General features: G+C 44.0%; 3 protein-coding genes across 3 annotated transcripts; 2 read left to right on the top strand and 1 right to left on the bottom strand.

The window, feature by feature from the left end:
• Window positions 1–257: 257 nt before the first annotated feature.
• On the top strand, window positions 258–7518 carry LYSET (lysosomal enzyme trafficking factor). The gene is made up of 2 exons (XM_068148816.1): window positions 258–443; window positions 2492–7518. The coding sequence occupies exon 2, from the start codon at window positions 2508–2510 to the stop codon at window positions 2901–2903; it is 396 nt and encodes a 131-aa protein (XP_068004917.1). The 5' UTR covers window positions 258–443; window positions 2492–2507; the 3' UTR covers window positions 2904–7518.
• Window positions 7519–8250: 732 nt separating this feature from the next.
• GON7 (GON7 subunit of KEOPS complex) lies at window positions 8251–9248 on the bottom strand. The gene is made up of 2 exons (XM_068148817.1): window positions 9028–9248; window positions 8251–8913 (listed from the first exon to the last, which is right to left on the bottom strand). Exons 1-2 carry the CDS (start codon window positions 9224–9226, stop codon window positions 8795–8797), a joined length of 318 nt encoding a protein of 105 aa, XP_068004918.1. The 5' UTR covers window positions 9227–9248; the 3' UTR covers window positions 8251–8794.
• A 71-nt stretch (window positions 9249–9319) lies between these two features.
• UBR7 (ubiquitin protein ligase E3 component n-recognin 7) lies at window positions 9320–21750 on the top strand. Its single transcript, XM_068148815.1, has 11 exons — window positions 9320–9567; window positions 9730–9863; window positions 10603–10663; window positions 12527–12622; window positions 15007–15060; window positions 16210–16315; window positions 17493–17677; window positions 18143–18274; window positions 18658–18820; window positions 19376–19437; window positions 20221–21750. The coding sequence occupies exons 1-11, from the start codon at window positions 9403–9405 to the stop codon at window positions 20311–20313; spliced, it is 1251 nt and encodes a 416-aa protein (XP_068004916.1). The 5' UTR covers window positions 9320–9402; the 3' UTR covers window positions 20314–21750.
• The last annotated feature ends 306 nt before the right edge of the window (window positions 21751–22056 follow it).

The following is a 22056-nucleotide window of genomic DNA, read 5'->3' on the forward strand; positions in this document are numbered from 1 at the left end:
GGAGGAAGGGAGGGATTAGGCCTGGTGGAGGCTGGGGTGAGACTTTCAGCCCCAGATAGCACTAGCACCGAAGTAACGATGGCTCAAGGCTGGCAACCACAGGCGCGCGGCGGTATCGAACGGTGAATAACAGAGACGAGCAACCACCATTTTGGAGGAAGCCATGCAGGCCACAAAGAGGCGCTGGCCCGAGCCAAGATGGCCGCCAGCCAACTCGACCCGCCCTGCTTCAGCTCGGATGCAGACGGGTGCGCACCGGAAGTGGTTCTCCTGATGCCGGAAGTGCCGCTGTTCCGGAGCGGCAGCTGGCTTCTGATGGAGACGGGCCGGCAACGGCGTGGGGGGCCGGCAGGCCCCTCCGTCTCCCAGCGCGGCGGCGCGGGCTGAGGGGAGCGGGCCGCCTGCCGCCGCCCTCCCGCTCCCTTCTTCTCCGCTGGAAGAAGGTAAGGAACTGCTGGTGTCGGCGAAGGAGCGCTTGCGGAGGAGCGCTTCTCGGCCGGAGTGCAGGTCCGGCTCTCGAGGAGGCGCTGAGCGCTGCGGTCGGTTTGAGCGGCCTGTTGCGGGGGGAGAGCTCCGGAGTGCCCGCGGAGTGGGGGTGAACGATTCTCGTAATCATCGCGGTTCCCAGAGCTGCGTGTAAAAGTCGTCCCTTGAAACGGAAAACGAGCGAGAAAACTCTCAGCGTTCTTTCTGCTGCTTTCGCTGTATCCTAAAGCCAAGCCTTTCCTGCCTACTGCTGCCTGGCAAAGGCAGGAGCCAAAACCAACAATTGATGCTTACTTTCTTAATTGTATTGCATTACTTTTGAATATCTTTTTTTGAAAACAGCTACTTCTTAGCTATCTCTAAGATTCCTAACTAGTGGAAAAAATGGGCAGTGGCGTAGTTATTGGGTAAACAGACTCTGAAATTCAAATTTTTACCTAGTGGATTAATAGCTTCTTACTTTTCCAGTTGTCCTACACAAATACAGCTATCTATTAAAAGGTAATGTACAGTTAAGTTAGTAGAAGCATAAACTAAACAACAGAAAAGCTGGAATGGCATTCGTAGGTGTTTAGTGACATAGTATGTTTGACTCTATTAACATCCATAAATGTAGTACTGTGAGGGCCAGAACCACTTCTCCAGAGTTACCCTGATCAGATTCCATCAGGTTTGGATTGAGAATATCTTTTAGGTATGGAAAACTAGGAAGTCTTCAAAAATTGCTAACCTGACAGATAAGTGTGGTCTCAGGAAGGGGGATTTGGAGAGGTGTAGTGATTTTTATTTTCTTTTATATCAATTAAGGTAAACTCTTCTGTGTTTCTGTTAATTATACTCCTGTATGCATAAGTCTTTTTAAATAAGCTTTTCTGCCTAGTGTTTTTAAAGCTTGGTAATGTTTTGTTAAAACAGTACTAAAGAAATTGATGTTACCCCCTTCACAAAAAACTTAGGAACGGTAAAACTCCCTACAATTTGCAAAACAAAACCGGACCAAAGAACCAAACAAAATAACAACAGAAAATGAGCAACTGGAAAAAAAAAGCCCCAAACCATTGTTAGGATAACTCCAGACGTGTAGTGAAGTGGTGATTTGCCCTGCCCACCAGCTGTTTTGAGGGGAATGTGATGTTGACTTCTTGGTATGAAGTACTTAGTACTTCAGCTCGAATGTTCAACTGGTTTGAAGAGTGTTTCAGGTCACTTAGATTCATATGGCCAGCTGGAGAGCTTAAAGCAGCTAAAGCCAAGCCCAGCAGGGTGCTTCAGTCATTGGTGTTTCTTAGGAAAAGTGTCAGTTGGCTGATGTCTGGTTCTTTTTACCCTGACTTGGTTACTGGCACCGATATTCAGTTCCTTTCCTCCTGAAGGTGTGCTGTAACCATTCACACAGGTAGAGTGGAAATAGTTAGGCACAGGTAACATATCTGTAACATCTTCATGTGTGCCATTACTTTTAGTATGCATCTTCTCGTGTTTAAATTGAAAACATCCTTTTATATGGTCCCTAGATGGGCACTCAACTAGAGCTTAATATAAATGGGTGTTGCTGAACTGCAAAGAAGCAATGGTGCTCCTTTTGATGGCTGGCTGGCAGTGTGTTTGTCTTGCCATCCTTAAAGAACTTGACAAACTTCTGCTGTTTATAGAATGTCTTGTATTCCTGCTTTGCATCTAGAGACACTGAGGGCAGTAACATCCAATTAATGACTTCCATTTTGTTCACTCAGTACTTTACATTAGCTTGGGATAACTTGATAGCTAGCAGGCCCTGCACTTGCCAGAGTTGTGAATAAAGCCTTGTATGTAATTTCCATTAGCCTATTGCTGGCATAATATTGTCATTTTCTCTGATGTAGAAAGAATTCAGCTCTTCAGAAATGGGGGTGTGTGCTGGTTTTACCCATGTGTAATGAAAAGTTAAATGATGAAAATGAAGCTTCATCTGTATCCCCTCTTTCTCCAAGCTGTACTTAAGGTATATGTTGCCTTTTTGTTCCAGGTGCAGAGCATGGAGAATGATGAACTTCCGCCAGAGGATGGGATGGATCGGTGTGGGGCTGTACTTGTTAGCAAGTGCTGCAGCTTTTTATTATGTCTTTGAAATCAATGAGACTTACAACAAACTAGCACTGGAGCACATTCAGCAACACCCCGAGGAGCCACAGGAAGGAACCACATGGACTCACTCGCTAAAAGTACGACTGCTATCCTTGCCTTTTTGGCTGTGGACTATAATATTTTTAATACCATATTTACAAATGTTCTTGTTCCTCTATTCCTGTACAAGAGCTGACCCCAAAACTGTGGGATATTGCATCATTCCTATCTGCTTGGCTGTTATTTGCAATCGTCATCAGACATTTGTGAAGGCCTCTAATCAGATCAGTAGATTACAACTGATTGACACTTAGCTCAATTTCTAGTTTCTGTAGCTGTTTGGAAGCAATTGCATATGGCTGATCTAATCACAAGACCGAAGTTCAGAGTGGAGGCTGGAAAGAGCCTTTTCTATCAAACTGTTAAGCAATGAAGAAAGCCTACTGTTTTCTATTTACAGAAAAAAAAAAAAAGATAAATCAACTCTAAAAGTTTTTAAATCTAGGTCTGTCAGCATGGCCAGAGTGGGTGAGCCCTGTGTGACACTTGGTGGCAGTACTCCTTGTTTTGCCTTAATGATGCAAGATTGCAACACTCCGTCTGAAATGTCCTGTGGGGAAATAAGTTTCTGGTCCACGACTTTAACCCTCTGTGCAAAAAAAAAAAAAGTGATTTCCTATGTTTTCCCTTGAAGTAAAATCAATGAAATGATACTTCTTTTGTGGTAAATGTAAAAGGAAAACCCAAATCAGAACATGATTATAAAAGCTGCACTTCACACAATTCTTTGCCTATTTTTGGTTTTGCAGTCTACATCAGTGCCGGTTTTTTAATGAGTTTTTAAAAAATGAGTTTAGGTATAAACACAGGAAGTGGAAATAAACTTTGTGTGAACTTTTAAAGGGAGAAAGGTACCTTTTTTTTCCCCTGTGGTAGCATACTTTTTTTCCAATAACCACAACAGTACCATGTTGTAGTAGACGGGCAGTGAGGATTGGCAGAGGCCTGGAGGCTGGTGCTTTAAACTCTTCCTATGACATCAGAACCAGCTTATGCTGGCATTGGCCTATAGTCTGCATAAGACTTCATTTGTGTTTCCTTCTTGTTTCTGTGGAAATATAATTTGATAACAATACAAGTGATTGGAATTTACTGCCATTTTAGTTTCACCCTGGACATGATGCAAAACCATGTTCTGGGAGCACTGATGTATTATGAAAATCTTTGAATGTGGAGAAGTTAGCTGGTATTAGGTTGGGGGGATACTACAAAGAGGTTGTAAGATGGACAACCCTATTTCTTCCAGAAATTTTAAGAAGTAATATACCTTCTCATTCTTGCAATGAATGCAAGTCTTTTCAGTCATACTGAAATTCCACTGAGATTTTTTTTACCATAGTTTCAGCCTCTATTTTTCAGTGCTATTTTGGCATAACATTTATTTCTAACTAAGGACTCTGTATTTTGAATAATATCAAATCTGTTCTTTGTGTCCTTTTTTGTTTCCTCTTATGATAACTAAATTTTTGATTCAGCTGTGATGGAAATAACCTTCCAGATGTGAAAACTGCACAAGGCACTCCTCAAAAGCAGTAGGCCCAAAATAATTGTGAACTAAACTCCTTGATTGTAATTTCAATTTTATGTGGTTGTCAGTACCTGATCATCACAAATGCTGATCTATTTCTGACTAAGGGAATCCTGGAGAGTATCAACTTTCTCTTGCTTTGGAAAGAGCATGCTATTTTCAGTGTTGCTGTGCTTAAACACAGCAGTTACAACACCTTAAACTTTGTTTGCATTTGGAGATACTTTGAGACACTGGTTTCAAATGCCAGCATTGGTGCTAGGACCTGAAAACAATGTAGCCTTTACAAGAAGGTTTTAAGTTGGAAGTGCAATATGGGAAGGAAGAAGCTACCATCGTAATATGCTGGAATAAAAATAAACTCTGACTTTGTATTATTTTGAGGAGTCAGAGCTTTTAAGTTGTCTTGTTTCTAACTTTAAAAATCACCATCCTATTTATCTATAAAATAAAAACTTTTCAATGTTTATAAACAGAAGTCTGTCAATGCAGATACATACCAATGGTGCCTTTTTTCCCCCCATATGTTTGTTGCTTGACAGCAGTGCTGTCAGCTGCTGTAGCTCCTGTTTTTCCCTCTGTGTATGCTTGGTTGATATTTTTTATTGTCCTTTTATGTTCTGTGTCCCAATTACTCATCTGTAGCCTGAAGTTTTGGCTGAAACTGAATGCCTTTGACATTTCTCTACCTTTGTGCAAAAGGAAGGTACCTTTGGCTGGACAGTTTTCAACTTGATGCTGTTGATTTTTAAACTGAGCAGTTGTGTTGTGTCTAGATGGAATTATTTACAGAAGAAGAACATAAGAGGAAGCATCAAAAATAGAAAATGACAGGGAGAACTGCTGAGGTTTCTGTTGTACAAACACGTGGTGGTTAGTGAATTTGTCATTGTGCCTGATGTGATGAGCTAAGCTGTCTGGATGTGGAGCACGTGCTGGGTGCAGCAGTGAGTTACAGAAGAGAGGTTCATGTTCGTAGACTTTTCCATCAGAAGCCTGGGTTTGGATTAAAACCATCAGCAAGCATGGGCTTCACAACTAACTACAGAAAGACACACTAATTCTTGTAAACACAACATCTGCAAGGATTTGAGCTTGAAATGGAGAGACTTAGTATAAACTATTAACATAGTGCAAAGGAATGCTAGACAATAGAAGAAGGCTAGCTCTGCTGACACTTCCATTGTTTCTGGCACCAATGAAACATTAACAGGTGAAGTCTTACCCACGGAGTAAGTAAACACTATAAAAATGAATTGTTTTTACTGTAGGGTTTTAAAAGAAGTAGTGAAATAACTTTGCTGAAGATTTGTAGGTAGCATCAAACCTAATTAGTTCTCAGTCACAGAAGGTAACATAGTTTGACATAATCTATGAGCTTTTGGGATAATCAAGCTCAAAGGAGTTTCACAACCTCTTTAAAGACTACAGTACTTCTCAATTAGTGCTCAATTGTAAATGACAGATAATAGCATAAATCTGTTTCTACAGCAATGGCATTAATAACAGATGTGAGACTAGCTTATACTAGAACTTGCTCATACAAATCCAGTTCTTTTCAGGGAGTGGGTGGAAAAAATTAATTGCTACAACTTCCACTTAGGGGTGGGAAAGCTATTTCTACTCATACTGTTTTAACTTAAAATGAGTTGGCTCAGACCACATCTTGAAGTGCTTCCTAAAGCAGGAGCTGTAGTAATATTGGCAGCAATGAAGTCCTCAGAAGATTGCTAACCTCTACCAGCTTGGCAATTGTTCAGAGCTTTAATTTTCTAAGAAAGTGAGTAGCTGTAATACAAGGTCGATACTCATATGTTTGCCACCTACCCTAGTTTTCTTTCCCTTTATATCACAAGATAAAGCTTTGTCAGTCTGCCTGAGCATTATTCTTGGATGGTCTGAGTGTTAGTTTTATTAGCTGCTTGACCTTCACTGGACAGTCCCTTCCCTGGGGGAAAGGGGCTGACACTTTATGTGCTGCTGAGTCTGTTCTTCACTTCCTCCCATGGGAGAGCAGGTCCAGTCAAGAGCATACTTTCAAGCTGCAGCCTTTCAAACATGGACAGAACTAAGCTGCAATAAAATGTGTTCCTTATGACATGTTTCTTCCAGCAGCAAAGTGCAGGCTTAATTTATTTTTTTAACTAAAAATAGGACACTTGACTTATCCTTGTTACAAAACTTCCCAGTTTCTGCAGGACATTTGTTAACTTCCCTATCCTGATTTCCTCTGTGCCACTGAGGGAAAGGGGGGGAGCCATGTGCCCCTATCCTTCATCCCTTCTATTGAGTCAGTCAGCTTAAACCAATACACTCCTTTATTTTCTCTTGCCTGGTCCATTGTTCTCTTAAATTGAATTTATTACTCAATAGTTTTTAAAAAATGCTGCTTTTTGTGTGCCAGTCTTGGATGAGAAACTTTTCTGCATGAAAGCAGTTTTATAGCTCTATTACATAGTTAATTTATAAGAACGGACTCAGTTCTCCTTAAAGCAAGCCCTAGGATACAGGTTTCTTCTGGAGAGAACATGCTATAACCACCAGAAGGTACTTCTGATAGAAGCCCATGACTAGCCCAGTACGTTTTGGCTAGCTTCTGGGCTCCAAACCACTGCTCAGTTGTTTACGCTGCCAAGTGTTAACCAAGTTATCATATATTAAGCACCAAGACACAATGGAGTGTTTACACAAAGTTTATATATGAAGGTCGCAAATTCATGCCATCCCACAGTTCACCCTGTTGTTGGAGTGTCTAGGACTGCAATCCAGGGGGAGATGGAGAGGCAGACATAGCTCTACAAGCTTCCAAAACCACAGAACAGAGCTCATAAAAGTTGCCATCACTTCACCACAGGTCACATGAAGGAGCCTTCAGATATGTTTATCAGGGTAGGGTTTTTTCTGTATTAAGTGTTGCTTTCACCATCTTGATAAGTTACTTCCTTCCATGCCACTTCCTTCAATAATTATCTATCCTAAAACACTTTCAAGCATTTATCACTTTAAGATTTTGCAGCCTGACAAGAGATGACAACTCTTCAGAGTTCTTTTCTCCTTAGTTATGCCTCTGTCACATCTACTAACAGAATAATGGATGTGTGAACATCTTAGAATATGAGTACATAAAGATGTTGAAAATACATTTACTGGACCTTTTTTCCAACTTGCCCCTCCCTCTATTTCAAATGAATGCAGGCAATTTTATGCTCATAAAAATTCATCATTTATTACAATACTTTGTCTTCCACACGTCTCAAGATCTGCTGATTCCAAAATACATCAAACTCTGCCAGCCAAATACATGAAAATGTGAATAAATAAATGCTTTTTACACTGTTAAATCATCCAGCCTTCAGCTGAAGACTCTTGGGCTCCCAGTAAGCCCTATGGACTGGCTATCAGGGTGTTTTAGGGGAATTAAGGTAACATATAGGAAGCACTGTCAACTTTTTTCCTTGCAAGAAGCAGGTTCCCTTAGTGATATTCCACATGCTGAATATGAATGAACATTTCTTCAGCAGGGGGACTGAGGTATGCTGATTTATACAGTACATCATCTAGTTGTGTCACTTGAGTATTTATGCATTCTCCCCCATCTAAATTAAGCTACAGCAACCAGTGTAGAACGCTGCTACACTTCTGCTATGTTACACCCCAAGTTTTATTTTCAGATGACATCTCAAAAAACAAAATCACTCTGCTCTTTTTTTATTTGTATGTAATGTTGAGAGTTCTGCATAGACAGAATATCAAACTGTGATGCTCACTTCATTTGGCACAGCTACCAAATGAGAATGAAAATCAACCTGGATGAAACTCAGTGATGGAAGAACGTGTATCAAGATTGCTGCATGAAAAAAAAAAATAAAAAGAGGGGAAACCCCCCATAGGCTTAGGACAGCAGTGAAATATTACAGATAATGATCAAAGTCACGCTGACTTGTTACCTTCCTGGCTGTTACAAATCTAGGCATTTTTGAAAACCAAGATTCCCAGTTCTTTACATCTACTTTATCTCTGACCCTTCCTAGGAAAATACTTGCTTGATGGATGACTGAAATAAACCTCTCAAAGACAGGCAAAGCCAATCTTTTATTGTAGAACTGTACAGGAGTCTTGTAGGACTCTGCAGGACTGTGCCCAGTCCTACAGCTGGTTTTTAATTTAGTGGTCTTATATTGCTTTCTCTCCATAAAAACAGAAATTGTACCATTTTAAGATCATATTTGAAATAGCAATCCATATTATATTACCTTATTTTAAAAGTCTGGGTTAAGTCACAGAAAGAAATACTGGGACTTGGGAAGTCATAAAAAGGAAGTGGTCAGAACACTTGTGAGAACAATTTTGTATTTGCCGACTAGGTTACTAGAAATTCTTCTCAGCGTAGCATAGATACCCTGTAAGCAAGACGCTGTTAACGCCAACGTACGTCCTTTCGTTAAGGCTTCCATATGAAAGGAGGGTCGTGATCGACTTTTCACTTTCGAAACACGAGCAGAAGAGGCGCAGACGCCCGACTGGGCAGAGCGGCCTACCCCCGCCCAGAGGACACTTACAAGCCGGTACAGCTGGAATGTCCCTTTCTAGGCCCAAACTCCATCGCTCGCGCCACCGTCAGGGCTGCTGAACTTTAGTCCTCTTTGGAGGAGGCCCATCTGCGCTCGCATTCGTGTCGATATTGTTTTCGTCTTCGCTTTCATCCTCCTCCTCCTCGTCGTCATCCTCAACACTACCTGCCAGGGTTCAAAGCGGGGCGCAAATGAGCAGTCCGTGGTGCAGGCGGCGCCACGAGGCTGGCAGAACCTCCCTCGCCCGCCTCGCTGCCGGCCGTCCCTCCCGCCACTCACCGCGTTTCCCGCCGCCGGCCGCCGCCTCTCTCTCTTCCTGAACCAGGGGCGCCAGCAGCTCCACTACTCGCTGCTGCAACTCGGCCAGGCCCTGCCGCACACTGCGCAGCTGGCCGCCCTCACCCTCCACCGCCGGGCACTGTACCCGCACCGATCGCGTTTGCCCGTCGCGGCCCCTTAGCTCCGCCACCAGCTCCATCGCGCCGCCGCAGCCCCGCCCCCCTTACGTGCACACCGCCAGCCTGCTGCGCGGGCTCGCTCTGTGACGCACGGCCCTTGTCACGTGAGACGCGCAGTTCCGTTTCCGCCGTGGCGCCCTCTGGCGCCTCGGCCGTGTGTTTCCCGCCTCGGCTCGCTCGGCCTCGCGTTCCAGCGATGGAGGCGGCGGCGGAGGGTGCCGAGCCGGGGAGCGGCTGCGGGGGCGGCGCGGAGGAGCCAGTGGTTTCCTTGGCGGAGGTGCTGGCGGAGAACGAGGAGCTCGAGAAGGAGGCGCGAGCTGTACTGGGGGGCAGCGACCACGAGCGTTGCAGCTACTCGCAGGTGGGGGCGGGGCCCCGCGCCGCGGGGGGCGGGGCGGGGCGCGGAGCCAGGAGCAACCAGGGGGTCTGGAGGCGGAGCCGAGGGCTTTGGGGCGGGGCCGCCAGGGTCCGGGTCCCCTCCCCTGCCGGCCCACCTGTAACCCGTGCTGGTGTCACCCCGCAGGGTGCCGTGAAGAGGCAGGCGCTGTACGCCTGCAGCACCTGCACGCCGCCCGGCGAGGAGCCGGCGGGGATCTGCCTCGCCTGCAGCTACGAGTGCCACGGTACCCACCGCCTCTTCGAGCTCTACACCAAGAGGTGCGGGGCGGTGCGGTGCGGGTGGGCGGAGCGGCGGGCAGAGCGCGCGCGGGCGGGGGCGGCGGCGGCTCGAGCCTCCCGCGCTTGCGGGGCAGCGGCCTCGAGGCCTCGCCGTGGCAGTGCCCGGCCCCCAGTGGGCCTTCGGCCGCCGCGGGGCCAAAGGCGGGTATGGTCAGCAGGCTGGGAATGCCGCGGTTCCCTGCGGGAGGGCTCATTGTGTGGTCAGCTGGCTTGGGGTGTAGTGCATTTCAGCGAGGTGGGACGGCGTCCTGGTGTGTGAATCATAGAGAGCTGTGCAGACAGCTGAGGTCAGGTCACAGAGGTACCCATGTGTCCCCGTTTACCTGGCACACCAACCGTAACTGATAGCTCTATGTATCTGAGTAGGAAGCACACGAGCATAATCACTTTTGCAGATCCAGCCTTCAAAACCAAACCACGCGATTTTTGCTGGCGTTTTTGAGTGCGGTAGTTGCAAGGCCCAGAGTTGGCTGTACCATTGCAGCCTCCCAGCAAAGCACTGTTGCAAATGGTGGTGTTAGCTGAGACCTGTCAGGAACAGTGTGAGAGGGTAAGGCTGTAAGGCCCTTTGGCGAGTTCTGACAGTTCTGCTATTGTTTAAATAGCAGCAAAAATATTTTTGTGGCTCCTCATAAACTGCTGAGAAGTGCTATTGAACAGAAAATCTGATGTGTTTTCAGTGAATAAAACCCATGAAGTGCTGTGTTTTTCTTTCCAGGAACTTCCGCTGTGACTGTGGAAATAGCAAGTTCAAAAATCTGCAGTGCAAGTTACTCCCAGTAAGTTCAGACATGGGTTTCATATGTGCAGAATCAAAATAACAGTACTGGAAGGTTAGTGCCTTGCCTCGACCAGTGTTGACTCATGCAATGCCTCTGCTTTTCCAGAAAGTTAAACAAGATGGGAGTATTAAAACGGGAGATGAAACTGTTGAGGGACCACAGGGAAATGAATGTTTGATCCTTGTTAGCCACGAATGCAGTGGTCCTGCATCCACAGCCACCGTAATGCCAGAAATGTGTTTGTGGTGCCTGCACTAATACATCTCATGAGCTTTAAGTTGACTTCAGGAGAAGTGTTTGGGGTGCAGGTTTGTGGTTGTATTAAGGAAATTTAAACTTGTGCTGCTGTCAAAGGGACAGCTGCCTGCCCTTCCTCCCTTTGGAACTAGTGCCCTAATAAGTTTTAGGAAGTTGTCACCAGAGCCTACTGATGGGATAGGTTTTTACAGTATTAAGCCTCCTGTGCTTTCATACTCCTGGGTATTTTTGACTTATAATCTTCTGGGAAGGAGCAACAGGAATCTGCTTGACTTGGCTGCAGTGCTACTCCCAGGGTAATAACACTCCAAATGCAGAATGTGCCCATTGTGTTTCAGCATAGTTCCAGATCCAGAGCTAGTCACCCTAAGGCTGCTGAGCAGTGATCCTTAGAGAGATGCCTGTGATACTTTAAAAGATGTTACTCTTTCCCATTTGAGTCAGCGAAATGAATCACGTGGTTGTTTATTCTTCAGCATCAACAAAATCAGTGGCACAGGTTAAGTGACACTGGGTATCTGTTAACCTGGCTGACTTTATGGATGCAGGGTGCTCATATCCTCTCTTCTTCCTTTGTCAAGACATCAGTGGAGAGCATTTAGTAGTAACATCATAAATGGTCACAGCTGTTTCTGCAGGGGCCTGTGGTGGCCTTAGCCTGTGACTATGTGCAGTATTGAAGCCCCCTGCTTGCAGCTGTATTAGCTGTCTTGTTTGTTATAAAGCAACTACCTGTAATTGAATTTAATTCAGCATGTCTTATAATTTAGATAATCTCCTGTAGACTGAGGTTTGTATGATATGAATTTAGTGGAAGCTCAGATTAAATAAAGTTGGGTTGGAATCACATTATGGATGTTTGAAAGCAGATGGAGGAGCAGGTGCATAGTCAGTCTACAGATGTTGCTATAATGGCAGCAGACAGGTGTGCTTAGTTATCAAAACTCTGGTGCTGTTTTAGATTAGCAGTAGCTTGACAAGCACCACAGTTACCATTTGTTGCAAAGGTAGAAAGACTGCTTTTCCTCTTTCCTTTTGAACTTCAATCTTCCTCACATGCCCTATCTGCTGCTCACTGTATAGCATAGGTGCTTGGGTAATATCTTTCTTTTGGGTCTTCAAGCTAATGTGCAGTCTACAGAAGAAGAGGCAGAGGGGAGACCTCATCACACTACAACTACCTAAAGGGAGGTTGGAGCCAGGAGGGGGCAGCCTCTTCTCCTAGATGACAGGACTAGAGGAAATGGTTAAAAGCTGCTCCAGGGGAGGTTTAGGTTGGATGTTAGGAAATATTTATTCACAGAGAGGGTTATCAAACATTGGAATGGTCTGCCCAGGGCAGTGGTGGAGTCACCATAACTGGAGGTGTTTAAGCAGTGTGTGGACCTGGAGCTTAGGGACATGGTTTAGTGTTGACCCTTCAGTGCTGGATTGAAGGTTGAACTGGATGATCTTTGAGGTCTCTTCTAAGCAGATATTCTGTGATACTGTGAATTAAAAGTGGAACAGGAATGGAAATTTTTTAGATTGTATGTCATGTCTTTTGTTTTTCATTGCATTGTCTCTTGAGACATTCTCTGTGTGATTTTCCTTTCCTCCTAGGAAAAGGGCAAAGTGAATTCAGGAAATAAGTATAATGACAATTTCTATGGATTATACTGTACTTGTAAAAGACCTTATCCTGATCCTGAAGATGAGGTAAGAAACACAAAAACCAGTAGTAAGCATATAGATGGTATTTATGAAAAAACACTGTGCAAAGGGTGGTCATGGTCTGCAGGGAAGATCCCACTTTAAGAGATCTCATGTTCCAATATTGCATTTGGTTGTGATATGCTGTGTAAAGTATTTGCCAGTTTTTATTACATAGTAGAATATCTTTATGCCTTGAAGACAGGTGAGACAAAACACTGCACTCTTGTCTGCTTTTCTGTCTCTAAAATTAGAGAGTTCCCTTGGAGGGTGGCTTTTCATTATTGTGAGAGATGTGGCAAGTACAGAATAAACACATTGCATGTGTTAGGAGAGACCAGAACCTGCTGCTTTGTGCCTGCAAGAGTGCTCTGACAAGGCTTCTAGGATGGCTAGAGTTTGGCTTTACCTTTCCTCTACAGTAAATCAAACACTTTTTCTCTGAAGTATTACAATATTGCACTGGGTTTGCACAGGCACACTTTCCTTTGTAGTCATGGAAGTGCAAGTTAGGGAGTTTGAAAGAACAAGGAAGTCTTTCAAATACAGAAAAGTAGTTAATAAACTCACCTCAGAAGTTCAGAAAGAACTAAACATTTCCAAAGTAATCATTAATAATTGTTTCACGACAAAGCAGCCTGTACTGTGCTGCATTGTGGGCAGCTCAGGTGGGATTCTGGCATTCTAATCCAAGCCAGGTGGTGTCAGATTATCCTGGCAGCAATAACTGCGCACCTGAAGGATGGCCAAGGGCTCAGGTCCAGCCAACATGGATTCAGGAAGGGCAGATCCTGCCTCTCCAACCTGATCTCTTTCTATGATCAGGTGACCCGCCTGGTGGATGTGGGGAGGCCTGTGGATGTGGTCTACCTAGACTTCAGCAAGGCCTTTGACACCGTCCCCCACAGCAAACTGCTGACTAAGCTGTCAGCCTGTGGATTGGACCACTACACTCTGTGCTGGGTTAGGAACTGGCTGGAGGGCCGGGCCCAGAGAGTGGTCGTGAACGGTGCCGCATCCAGCTGGAGGCCAGTCACCAGTGGTGTCCCCCAGGGATCAGTGCTGGGCCCTGTCCTCTTCAACATATTCGCTGATGATCTGGATGAAGGGGTAGAGTCAGTCATCAGCAAGTTTGCAGATGACACAAAGTTAGGGGCAGATGTTAGTCAATTAGAGGGTAGAAAGGCTCTGCAGAGGGACCTCGACCGACTGGACAGATGGGCAGAGTCCAATGGGATGGCTTTCAACAAGTCCAAGTGCCGAGTGCTGCACTTTGGCTATGGCAATCCCATGCAGAGCTATAGGCTGGGGTCGGAGTGGCTGGAGAGCTCCCAGACAGAGAGGGACCTGGGTGTGCTGATCGACAGCCACCTGAATATGAGCCAGCAGTGTGCTCAGGTGGCCAGGAGGGCCAATAGCATTCTGGCCTGCATTAGGAATAGTGTGGCCAGCAGGAGCAGGGAGGTCATAGTGCCCCTGTACTCTGCTCTGGTTAGGCCGCACCTTGAGTACTGTGTCCAGTTCTGGGCTCCTCAGTTTAAGAAGGACATTGAGACACTTGAGCGTGTCCAGAGAAGGGCAACAAGGCTGGTGAGAGGCCTTGAACACAAGCCCTATGAGGAGAGGCTGAGGGAGCTGGGATTGTTTAGCCTGGAGAAGAGGAGGCTCAGGGGTGACCTTATTGCCCTCTACAACTACCTGAAGGGTGGTTGTAGCCAGGAGGGAGTTGGCCTCTTCTCCCAGGCAACCAGCACCAGAACAAGGGGACACAGTCTCAAGCTGCGCCAGGGGAGGTTCAGACTCGAGGTGAGGAGGAAGTTCTTCACCGAGCGAGTCATTCGGCATTGGAATGGGTTGCCCAGGGAGGTGGTTGAGTCATCGACCCTGGAGGCGTTCAAGGGGAGATTGGACGTGGCACTTGGTGCCATGGTCTAGTCATGGGGTCTGCGGTGTCAGGTTGGACTCGATGATCCTCGAGGTCCTTTCCAACCTAAGTGATACTGTGATACTGTGATACTGTGTCGTGCATATCAACATCTCTCTTCTGCTAAGCTTCCTGTCTGTGCATTTCTGTTTATGGGAATAAATATAGCAAGAATGAATTCACTTTTATCAGGTCTTTTGTGTGAGAATGTCTTGCTCTACTGGGAAAAATAAATAAACAGGAATTTCTGCACTCTTGATAATATGACAAATTACACATGCTGTTGAACTTTAGGGAAGCAAACTGACTAATGAAGCAGAAACTGCTTATTAATGGCAGCTCCCTGTGGGTGAGTGACGGAGGGAAATGCAACTCACTTGAGGAGGCTTTGCATAATACTGCACTTTGAGGCTTGTGAAAGATTCTGGAGGTTGCCATAGTGCTAATAATATGACTGTTCATCTAGATTCCAGATGAGATGATCCAATGCATAGTTTGTGAAGACTGGTTCCATGGAAGGGTAAGGAAATACAAGTAGTAGGATTACCATTTGCATAGCAATAAGTTAGCGCCAGTTAACTTTGTGTGGTTATTCTTACTTGGGAAGATTTGCTCTAGTTCCCAAAAGATTACTCTGTGAGTTCTAAGGTATTTCTTTTCATCCTATACAAAGGGATATTGAAAGTTTAATCTTGTGTTGATGTCCACTCCAGTCTAAGACTCCTAGGAAGAGTTCTACTTTTTGGAAGGTTAACGCTGCAGAATGAAATGTTAACTTGGTAACTGTCTACTTACCTGGAAAATTCTAATCAGTAGAATCAATGAGAAGTTGTTCTCGCTTACTACCCCAACACTTCATTTGGAAGAATGCTTTTTAAACTGTAATTCCTTTAAATGGCAAGGAACAAACCTAATTATGAACTTTGGGGAAACCTTTTAAAAGCAGCTCAGCACTTCAGTGAGTGCCCTCCTTAATGTGTAAGCATTAAGGATGTAGCCTCTTGTGCCTTGAAGGGCACAAGTGAAATTCCATGTTTGAAGTTGCAGGATCAAAGAATTATCAAAAAAAAAAGATGATTGGCTTCAATTGTAGGTTCTGTAGATGAACTACAGGATTCTTTTGTGTAAATAGATGTATGAAAACTGTTATACTGCCTATTGTGAGCTCTGCAAGCGTGCTTTTCTAAAGAAAGCTGCCAAGTGCTTCTAATTGCCTAAATATTTCTCACCAGTTTATGGAGAGCTTTGGGACCTAATTCTTCTCGAGTTCAGTCTGAAAACTTAGTCTCTTAGATGTAAGGAGGTAATCTTAAGTTATTTAAGTGTTTAAGCATGTGGTGTGCAATAGGTATATGCACCTGTCCTATGTTTAGGACAGTTCAGAAGAATAATGTTTAGAAACGAGATAAAGACAGGACTGAGATTTCTGGGTATGTTGGAGGCATAAAAGGCTGTCACAAAGATGATTGTTGCAGTTTTTCCCTGAAATTTGTGTCAGCTTTTTCCAGTCCTTGAGTTATTCTGATGATCATTGTAGAAAGCTATCAGGAGTGTGTGCTTGTGCTGCAAATAGGATAGCATTTGATGTTTTCTTTCCTCTAAAGCTAGAGTTGGGTCTGTTAATCTGCAGTGAATGCCTCACTTCTGCGTGCTTGTTTCTCATTGATAGCATCTTGGCACAGTTCCCCCTGAAAGCGGAGACTTCCATGAGATGGTGTGCCAAGCCTGCATGAAACACTGCCATTTCCTGTGGGCCTATGCGGCGCAATTAGCAGGTAATGAAAACCAAGGTAGCTGCAGCAATGTTTCGTTAGAGTGTGTTTCTCACAGTTGGTTGATTAATGACATCATTCTGTTTGAGTGGTTGGAGAAGTGATATTTGTTATCCTGGACATTTGCCTCCAGCAGTGGAATGTGTGGGGCTGCAGTAACTGTTCTGTAAAAATAAATGCAGCTTTTGTTCCTAAATCTTATTTCCACGGTGCTCACCGTTTCTCATATCAAAGATGTGCTAGTGTACAGAGGGATGAATTTCATACTTGTCTTAATTTTTGAACTGCACCAAAGAACTGGAGAGCCATCCAAGGAAACCAGTGTGGCAAAGCGCTGAGTGAGTAGCAAAGAGTGAATAACCAACTGGCCTGAACTGAATGTGTAAAACCTTCTTCTGGGTACATCGGGGCTGTGCTCGGGACAAGGGTTCTCTGTGGTCACACCAGGACTCTGCTGTGTGGTCTCTGTGGAATCAGAAGGGTAGATGGCTTGATTTCAGTGGAAAGAGCTGGTTTCATGTAGTCTCCTAAATGTTGCTTATATCAACTGCAGACTGATCTCTTATGGACCCGAAATTTCATGGTAATTTTAAGGATTCCAAGCTGGTTTACCTGGAGTTCTCTTCCAATACAAATAGAGTACAGAATGGGGATTTGGTTTTTTTGTTAACCTTCTCCTAAGCAGCTGTGTCATGGGGTATGCATTTGAACTCGACAGCAAAAGGAAGCCTTGTTTTAAATAAGGAAGTAGTTAGTGAAGTTAACCTGTCATAAGTGTACCTGGAGAACATGAGGGACTCTGACATAGTCAGCAAAATGGTATGCAACAGCTGTTGACCCTCTGATGGTTACTGAGAGGTGTCAAGGACAAGCATTTTGGTACAGAGCTGTCTCAAGCTGTGGCACCATTTTTCTTCTCAGGGCTTAGATTTTGGGAAGCAGAGTATTTTAGAACAGGAGTATGAGAGGTTAAGAAGACTATAGTTAAAGATTGAGCAGTTTCTTTCTATACCCAGGTCACTGTATCTTTGGACAGCAGTAGAGTATATCCAGCTCTTGCAATGTATGGAGGTGGTCCAGGTGCTCTTTGGTGCTTCACTGTAAAGCAGAGGGAATGTCTGTGATAGCTTGCATGTTGTCAGGCACTGTATTTTCATATGTCTGGGTATGTATCTTCCAGTTCCTGCTTTGACCAAAGTGAACTCCCTTGAAGATGAAGGAATTGTCCTGAAGGTTGAGGAAAGCGAAGAGCAGAAAAAAGAAATAAAAGCAGAAAGTGGAGTGGAGCACCAGGAAATGAAGGAGGAAAAACAAATCGAACAGTTTAATGAACCGTCCACTAGCTCTGGGGCTGCTTGTCTGGAGGTAAAACAGACCTTCTTTCCATACTGATGATACATGAAGTGAAGCCCACCTCTTTATGTATAGGTTCAGCGAAGACAAACACTTTCTTTGTTTCCATGTTTTCAGTCAGTCACACTTCAAATGTGTGGTTTCTGTGGACCTCAGTATAGGCTGTGGAACATGATTGTAGAAATGGGTGACAAGGGTCTGTGTGCAGACTGGTTAGATCCATCCCTTCTTGTCAGTCACCCTGAGGTAACTTCCAAGTTTGTTCTAGTAGAGGGGTATTATGCATTGCAGCTGCATTTGCATGATAGTCCCTCTCCCTTTTTTTTTAAACAGTTCCAGCCATTGCAGCAGCATTAGAGGTTTGTTTATAAAAATAAGCATATCTGAGGCAAAAGAAAGATCTTGCAGAATGAAAATGATGTGCTAGAAAGAATGCAGTGCGTTTGAAGTGAGTACTAAACACTCATTTTAATTCAGGCAGTTGCTAAGAGCGAGGTGCCAGTCTGCAAGCTGAAAGAACTCCAAAGCAAGCCCTTCATCAAAAAAGATACTGCCACCTTTTGGCCATTGAACTGGAGAAGCAAATTATGCACCTGTGAAGACTGTTTGGTATGTGCTCTGTTCATTACCATCATTGACAGGGGGAGGCAGGGAGTATCTTCCAGAAAATCTTTGAGGGGAAGTTGTAAATAAAATGTGTTGTAAACGTTCTTACTCTGCATATCAACACCTAAACCCCCCTGTCTGCCCCACACAGAGAAACACACTGAATTAGTACAGCATGAAGGAGCTTCTAAATGTTTGTGTTGTCTTTGCTGCTTAAAATCCAGTATTGCTTTGGAAGTTGTTGGGGGGGGGGTGTGTGTGTCTGAAATGCTGGGTAAAAAATTTACATTACTACTTTTATTGTTTGTGATACTGAACACAGAAAGGACTGGGCAAGAGCATCTTCATCTGAGAGCTTTAGCATTAAATTTTACTTTATTCTCCAGAAAATGTATTCAGAGCTTGAGGTGCAGTTCCTGACAGATGAATGTGACACTGTCTTGGCTTATGAAAATAAAGGTACCAGTGACCAAGAAACAGAGAGGAGAGATCCTTTAATGGACACCCTTAACAGCATGAACAGAGTCCAGCAAGTAGAACTCATCTGTGGTAAATACAGCTTTTTTTCTATGGTCTGGCTTAGCACTTCAAGCGAACAGTTTCCCCTAAGGGATGAGTATCAGGTCTTGCAGTGTAGTAACAAGTTGTTCTTGAAGTGACATGTAGAAGATCGCATGACAGATTGCACACCACAATCACAGTTTATCCGGAGAAGCCTCTCTGGCCCATTTTTACATCTTCAGCTTACACGAAGAACTTTTCTCCTGTTTAACTTAGATATTGTATTGATAATTCTTGTAACATTAGTAGTTAAACATTAATTTATGTTTCTGCTGTTGGCTTATTTATCTTACCCTGTTGTGTTGTTTGGGCAATCTCCTGTTGTCTCGGGGAGTGCCAGCCAACATGAAGCTGGGGTGCAGTGTGTGCTCCCTGCTAGCATTATTGTTATTATTTATTATTACTTAGAATCTTGTTCAAACCTAGATTTGAAAAGGAAAGAGGAAATAAAAAAAGTTGTCTTCTTGAGCCAGTCTTAAACTAATACTGACTGTTTTCTTGTTTATTTTGTTTTCTTTCCCTCACCTTCACTTTTCCATGCAGAATACAATGATTTAAAGACAGAACTGACTGACTATCTCAGGAGATTTGCAGATGAGGGAACGGTAAGGCTCAACTTGCAGAATTTGTTGCCAGAGAATGTGTTTTAAAGTACTGTTGAGGGGTGGGTGGTGAATACTATGATGCCATGTTAAAGTATTTTTTTCCTGTCTCTTGGAGCTGCTGGTACTGCAGTAGAAATTAGAAATTTGTGATTGACTGGAATTTAAATGCTGCATTTCCTTAATGACATTAAGAAAGGGGAGAGAGCTTCAGCTCTGTCTGTAAAGTACTGAGAGCAGTTCCTCAAGTGAAACTTCTTTTGCTCTAGGAAGAGTATTTGGGGAAAGCAGCCCTTAATCTTTCTGTATTTTCTTAATCTAAACCCTTAGAAGAACAAGGACTGACTAAATATTGTCAGTCTTGTCAGTGGTTTTCTTGGAGGAGTTGCTTGTTACTATTAATCAGCACACACATTTTGTTGGCTTATTTGCTAAATGGCCCTTCTTATTTGCACTGTAATGGGGCTGCTGTGAGCTAGTGAACATCTTGCTTTGTGTTAATTTTTCTGATAAAACTGATTAAAAATGCCACCAGGAGCTTGGCTTCATGTGCTTGTTTTGGCTTGGGGGAATTCATCTCTCTGTATTCTTTTATTATAGAATTTGGTATTAATCATCTCCTTTGGGTACAAGAGGGAAGCTGTTGGGGCAGCTGTATCGAAGAGGTTTCAGGATGCTTGCTTTTCTATGCTTTGTGTGTTATATGCAGGAGGCATGCAAGGAAAAAAATAAAGGGATTGTTTAATTGAATTCTTGTACAACTCAGGTTTTGTATTGCTTCCCCAGGTGGTTAAAAGAGAAGACATTCAGCACTTCTTTGAAGAATTTCAGTCACGGAAAAGACAACGGACTAACAGGATGCAGTACTACTGTAGTTAGACTGAGAAGGTTTGGGTCTGAAACTACAACTGGGAAAATAATATTCATTGGCAAACAGAAGAGGCATCTTCAGTATTTGGCTTCTCATCAAAATACAACTGTCCAAGAAATGTCTTAATTTTGTCTCATACTTCATTAGTAGTGACTGTGTTCTTAACAGGTACATTGCGTTTTTGGATTTCAGTACTGACAGACTTGGCCTTGCTGTGAAAGGTGGTCTTGTCTTAAGGGGGAGGATGGCTCATTACAAGGACAGGGTGTCACTGTGTGCCCTCCAGCCTGTCACCCATTTGACTGTTAGTACCTATAGCTGTTACTGTACTGAAACCTGGTGGGGGGTGCTGCTCACCCTCTTCCCTTCCTTCTGTGCAGCACAGGCAGTGCATACTCAGCATGTTTTGGTAACCTGCTTTACATGGCCCCATGTCATCTGGGGGTGTAGTGAGAGTGCCCAGCACAAAGTGGGTGTCTGTTCATGGCACTGAGGCAGGCACAGGTCCTGAAGGGGTAAAACAGATGTGCATTGCGGCCAGGGCTGTTGGATGAAATTGCATTCTGACATTTGGGTCACCTCAGGTGAAATAATCAGCGCTGCACTTCCCCATGCTCGCTCTTCCCTCTGGAAGTGCTCCCTGGGCAGGTGAAAAAATGAGAACTTATAGGTTAGGCTTGACAAGAACCTGTTTTTATAAATTCAAAAACTTTGTTTCTAGTAATGTACAGGGATGTTCTACATGCAAATAACTGTCACATGAACTTCATCCACTCACTAGAATATAAACAGTATCTAGGAGGAGGTACTAAACTGCAACTTAAGCAGCAGAGGGAGGGGCAGGGTGGTTTTAGGAATTAAATGTGCTTTGCTTTTGAAAACTAGTCTACCACAAATTATTCTACTTCACAAACATCCCTGAAAAGACTGCAGCATCCTCATGTTTTGCTGCAATGTAAAACACACATCTTTTTATAATCACTGTGGTAATCACAGAACCAGATATGTTTTGCTGACTTCTACAAATCTATACTTAGCTACAATTAAGTACTGACTTCTTTCTAAGTTTGGAGCCTAATGTAGTTTTTAGTTTTCTTTACCCTCAACCCCCAAAACATACTTAAAGAAAGTTCTATTTTTTAAACTCCTGCTTTATCAACTTGGAAGATTTCTTTGCCATGGAATACTATTCTGCTTCTGTTAATAACTCTTGAGAAGAATATCAGATGTCTATCTTTATCTCTATTAATTGTTCCTGACCCCTTTCTTTACAAAAGCTAGTTGTAGAGTAGAGGCTCAGCTCATCAGTTTGTTTAATGCAAAACGCCTAGTTGCTTTTAACTCCAGGTAGCGTATGTGCTCTTTTTTTTGTAGCAGCTGTTCCAGGAGTTGTAACTGCATCTCTACCACCACTATCTCGAAATTAAAGAACTGTTCAATCTGTACTGTCCTGGTTTTTTGAAGTGCTGCTGTAAGTTTTGTTTCCATCCATGATCCAGCCAAACAGGGGACAGGACAGGGATGACATGTGAGCTGTACAGACATACATTTCAGGGGCTCAGTCAGGCTTGGTGTTTCTAGACCTTTGCCTCTGCCCTCACCTACAGCATTGCAGGCAGGTGTGAAACAAAGGCTGACATCACACTACAATTTAGAGCAGGAGATAAAGCAACATAGGATGACATTTCCTCTGTAGTGCAGTTCTTGGCTTGTAATTCACTGCAGTGGGGGGAGAAGGGGCCTAGAGGCAA

The sequence above is a fragment of the Melanerpes formicivorus genome, unplaced genomic scaffold, assembly GCF_026170545.1.
Source record: "Melanerpes formicivorus ecotype bairdi unplaced genomic scaffold, bMelFor1.0.p_v2 SCAF_17, whole genome shotgun sequence".
Lineage (NCBI taxonomy): Eukaryota > Metazoa > Chordata > Aves > Piciformes > Picidae > Melanerpes > Melanerpes formicivorus.